The sequence below is a fragment of the Anopheles coustani genome, chromosome 3, assembly GCF_943734705.1.
Source record: "Anopheles coustani chromosome 3, idAnoCousDA_361_x.2, whole genome shotgun sequence".
NCBI lineage: Eukaryota > Metazoa > Arthropoda > Insecta > Diptera > Culicidae > Anopheles > Anopheles coustani.
Window position 1 is genome coordinate 41,191,076 of NC_071288.1, and position 4,825 is coordinate 41,195,900.

Genomic DNA, 4,825 nt, shown 5'->3' on the forward strand with positions numbered 1-4,825 from the left:
TGGTAATAAATTATAAGTGAAGTATTACATGCTACGGCACGCAAACCACTATTTAGAATATGTTTGATGTTCCTGTATAAGCTGAATATCTAATTCGACTATGATTTTGTTCCGTTCTAGTGAAATGATTGGTTTTTATTAACCTGTTCTACTGGAAGGTAACTAAACTATTTGTTTTGAAGAATGATACTGAGTTTTCTCTATTGGAAAGGACCAAAAATGTATGATGAAATTTTCGTAAAAATTTGCGAAATAAGTTTTTTTTCATCAAATTTTTGAAAACAATGGGTTTGTTAACAATAAAATCATATTAAACTATGACAAGCGAAGAATAAAAATCGAAAACAGTTCACTTTAATTTAAACACAAAACTACATAAGGAAAAATACTTCAAACCCTGTCTATTATACTAAACAAAAATGTACATTCCTCGTTATTTGTGTCTATTCCTCAAACGTTTCAATTCATGCAAACCGAACAGCGATTGCTCGAATAAACAGTTTTCATTGAACCACGTTTCCGAAGCGAATGCATTTGTTTGCACTTTTGCCAATTCCGATGTTTTATTTTTTGATGGTTGCATTTTTCAGCTTGCCTAATGAAAAAACGACAACTGTCCCTCAACTCCACCCCCGCAATGCCGCCGGAGGGTGGGAGAAATGATGCCCATTCGGTACCTGCATTGAACGCCACTCATCGTGTTTCACGGCGAAGTGATTGGGAAAAAATTGCACCCGCCGAAGATTCGCTCTGCTTTGGTTTGGCCGTTTCGCTTTTGTTTTGCTTTTTGTTTTGCTTTTTGTCCCGACTTTTCCGGCTTTATCTGTCCTGCCTCTTGTTTTGATTTTCCACCTCTATCCAGCCAGCGCGCGTGCACTGGCCAACAAGTGATAGGCAATCAAATTATTGGCCATATAACAAAGTTTTCCGTGGACATACCTCGTTTTTTCGCCATCCGGCCCTGCCACAAGGAACAAATATTCCGATTTCGGCCCAATTTCGGCCCCGGATGCGTACAAATGCAGCCATCGTCCCGTCATCCGGGATTGGGCGGAGGATGCCCGACATTGCATACCATTAGTTCCCGCGTGCAGTTCCATCAGCCGTTCCCCTTTCCCTGCCACGTTGCTCCATTTGCGACCAATTCGGGAAGAATGGAAATGCTTTTTTCATCTTCTATTTCGTAATTTCGTGTTTGTGTGTGTGTGTGCGCGTTTGTTTCTTGTTGTTCCATTGCGCAGCACTCGCCGGAGCATCAGCACTTACCGGATGCACTGCGCTTCGTTAGAACGTTGGTAGACTGGTTGATTTCCGGCTCCCTTCACTGCCGCCGCCCTTGTGAAAGCTAAAATGTGATTAAAATCCGATAAGTGAAGCCGGCCACCAACGCTTCGAACGTGAGACAAAAACACCAATTGGTACAAAGTGAAGTGCGCGTCGAATAAGGCAGCTGGTAGAAGCTGTAAAGTCAAACTGAACTTTGTTGCACAATCGCACATCTGTAGAAACTTCGTTAACAAAAAGATATCCAATCCTAAAAGAGCATTTCTATTTTCTATCTAAATGTGAAAACGAGCAACAATAAAGACTTTACGTTGAGTTCCGTTTCCGAAGCACAATGGTTTTAAGTACAAGTAAATTAGAAAGAAAAGATTTTTTCCCCTTATATTTAAAAATGTGATACTAACATCACTAAACAGAAAACTAAAGCAATCAAGAGAAAAAATCTATGAGCCCCCACAAAAAACCATCAACAACGTTCTTAATATGAATTTTTGTGCCAATTTCAGGTAGTACACATTATTATGGCTCTTATGCCATAATATCCAATCGTATGTAATCAACTATCGCTAACTATTTTTCCATATTAATACAAACATACAAGCTTTTATAGCGACAGCTATTGCATTTCTAATGAAATGTTTCCCCCGGTTTCTACCCTGTATAAAACATTGACCCATTTGTACCATTTCGATAAAACAACCACTGTCTAGAATAAATTGAACTAATATTTTTCTTCATTTGTTAATGACCAGAAAAAAGCAGAAAAAACATGTTTTAAAGAAATGTGAATAAAATAAACAAAATTATATTATTGGATAAAAGAGCGTGTAAAAATAAAGCAAATTCAACATTGCATGAATAATGCTTTTAGTATGGCTAGCACATTTTTAACTAATAATATGCACTCCATAAAATCCATACTTTAACACAAAAATGGCAAGCTTCATTAATTCATCGAAAAAGAAAAAAAATGGTACATAATAATAGATATATGCCAATTAAATTAATTTATTCATATTTTTTATTAAATCATGAAATTGAAAAATGATGAAATAGTGCAGTGCTTCCGCATTTTTATTTGTTTCATCTTTTTTTCCAATTAGGCAATAAATTCGTTGCCAATCACACTTAACTTCAGCACATTGTTGAATAAGAGATAATTACAGCATGTATGAGCTTATTTCGAAATCAATACGGTGTTAATCAAAAGCTAACTCCGTCCATTAAAACGATACACTGATTAAAAATGAAACTCCGCAGCACGACCAGGAGTTTCATGAAACCCTTTTTATCGGTGCCCATTAAAGAGTGGTGCCAGTTCATTTAAACCTGCCGTCACATTAGCGGCGTTATGGCAAACAAGCATCGCATGCACAGACGCATTTGTTTGATGTTTCGATTGCCGTTTTACACGAACCGACGGACGAGATTCTACGCCGGTCATGGGAATTTGTAATCACCGATAGATCACCCATTTGGGATTCACGTGCCATTGCGTACCCAGTGCTGTCCACCGACACTGCCATCCCGTTCCTTTCTCCTTCCGGCACGGTAATCGGCCACCCACCTCCCTGCCCAGTTGCCCACTAATCAGTTCCGGGCACTCCAAGAAATGGAGTAGTGCCCGAGTGGTTTCGTTGCCCGAGGTTCCGCTCGAATTCCGCTCGCTCGGACGAACCCGATCGTATTGCCGCTACGTTGGCCCTACAACCCTTCACTGGGCCAACGCAGCGCCACGGCCGATGGTCTTCGGAAGCCCCAAAACCGATTCGGAACCGTCCCACCCCCAACGGCGTGGAAACGGGTTTCTTATAAATATTGCACTTTAAGACCCGGAGAGGTGCATTCCCTCAGTGAGCAAGAAAGTGACCACAAGGCCCCGGTGTTGGGCAAACGTGAAACCCCGAACGGAACGGTTCATTTCCCTTTTCGAAGGTTGTCCGAAAGAAAAAGTGAACCACAGTTGGGGTCGGTGGCAGTTTCGTGATTGGCGTGTCGGATTGTATTTTTCAATGTTGTTTGCTAAATCAGTGACAGTGTGGTGAAAAATATCGAATCGAGCTCAAACGCAGCCACGAGGGTTAGAAAATGTTTAAACAAGTGAGTACCACCGGAATGCGTGCGTCCGGGCGATGTTTGTGATATCTTGTGTGCCGTGTTCTTAAACGTCGGTTCTCGCCTCCAGGTGGTTTTCTTCGTGGTGAGCGGCGGCGTACTGTTGCTGCTAACGGTCGGCTCCTGCCATGCGAATCCCGTGCCAGCAAAAATCCTCGGCAAGTACGTGCTGTCGTATCAACCGCCCGGGCCTCGGCTGGAACTGAACCCGCACGGCGATCCGGAAGATGACGACTTGGACGAGCTTTCGAACGGGCTCGAAAGTGGGGAGGGCGATGGCGAAGATTCCGATTCGCAGCCATCCTCCGACCATTATCGCTATCGGCCATACTACCAGCACTCGGTGAGACAGCAGTATGACGAACAGGAGCAAGATCAGGACGTGGACTATGTGGAAGATTCCGCCCCGGCTAGTGCGAACCATCAGCACAAGTACATGACGACGTATAAGACGGTGACGAGGCATGTGGGTGGAGCGGGTCACGGTCACTCGAGCTACTCCGATTCAGGAAGCGAGGAAGACGAGGAAGATGGTACCAGTGCCAGTGAGGAATCTCATGCTTACGATGCCTACCGGGCTTATGGTGGGAAAGGCAAGAAACATCCGGGTCATCACACATCCGGCGGAGGACTAACTTCTTCAACGAGCTATGGAGGAAGTCACCAGGATCATCATCATCATCATCACCACCATTCCCATCATTCCCAGCAGCCGCAACAGCATCAGAAGCAGCACCACCAGCAACAGCAGCAGCATCGCCAGCAAGCCCAGCAGCAGCACCAGCTAAATCAGTACCACTCCCTCCATAGTTCCTACCATCCGCAGCTGATCCAAGCCTACAAGATCCTGCACGGCACTCCAAACCGACTGCCGACGTCGCACGAGTACCACGACGACGACAGCAGCGAGGAGGAAGACGAGGACTTCCGCAGTGGAGCCGCCATCGGTGCGGCCATCAGCCCGTCCGGGTACGGTGGCTACGGATCACCGCAGGTCATCCACACCAAGGGCCGAGCCGTTCCCATCAGCGAGCACGTGGAAATCGAGACACCCGTACCGGTGCCGTACGTCAAGAAGATCCACGTACCGATCCCGCAAGAGGTGCGCGTCAAGATCCCGCACCCCGTGCTGGTCCCCGTCCCGCGGCCCTATCCCGTCCACATACCCGTCTCGCAGCCGATCGCCGTGCCGGACATCAAGGAGATAACGGTGCCGATCGAGAAGGTGGTCCCGTACCCGGTGGAAAAGAAGATCCCCGTACCGATCGAGAAACCGGTCCCGTACCCGATCGAGAAGCACGTGCCCGTCTACCTTCCCCAGCCGATCCCGGTGAAGGTTCCGATCGTGAAAACCATCATCCACAAGGTCAAGCAGCAGACAGCCAGCGGGCCTCCGCTTCCTCCCGGAAGTGGTTCCTTCTGGTGA

The 4,825-nt window shown here is 46.0% G+C and overlaps 1 protein-coding gene across 1 annotated transcript; it reads left to right on the forward strand.

The window, feature by feature from the left end:
- Nucleotides 1-3,372: 3,372 nt before the first annotated feature.
- Nucleotides 3,373-4,825, forward strand: LOC131261242 (uncharacterized). The gene is made up of 2 exons (XM_058263225.1): nucleotides 3,373-3,384; nucleotides 3,470-4,825. The coding sequence occupies exons 1-2, from the start codon at nucleotides 3,373-3,375 to the stop codon at nucleotides 4,823-4,825; spliced, it is 1,368 nt and encodes a 455-aa protein (XP_058119208.1).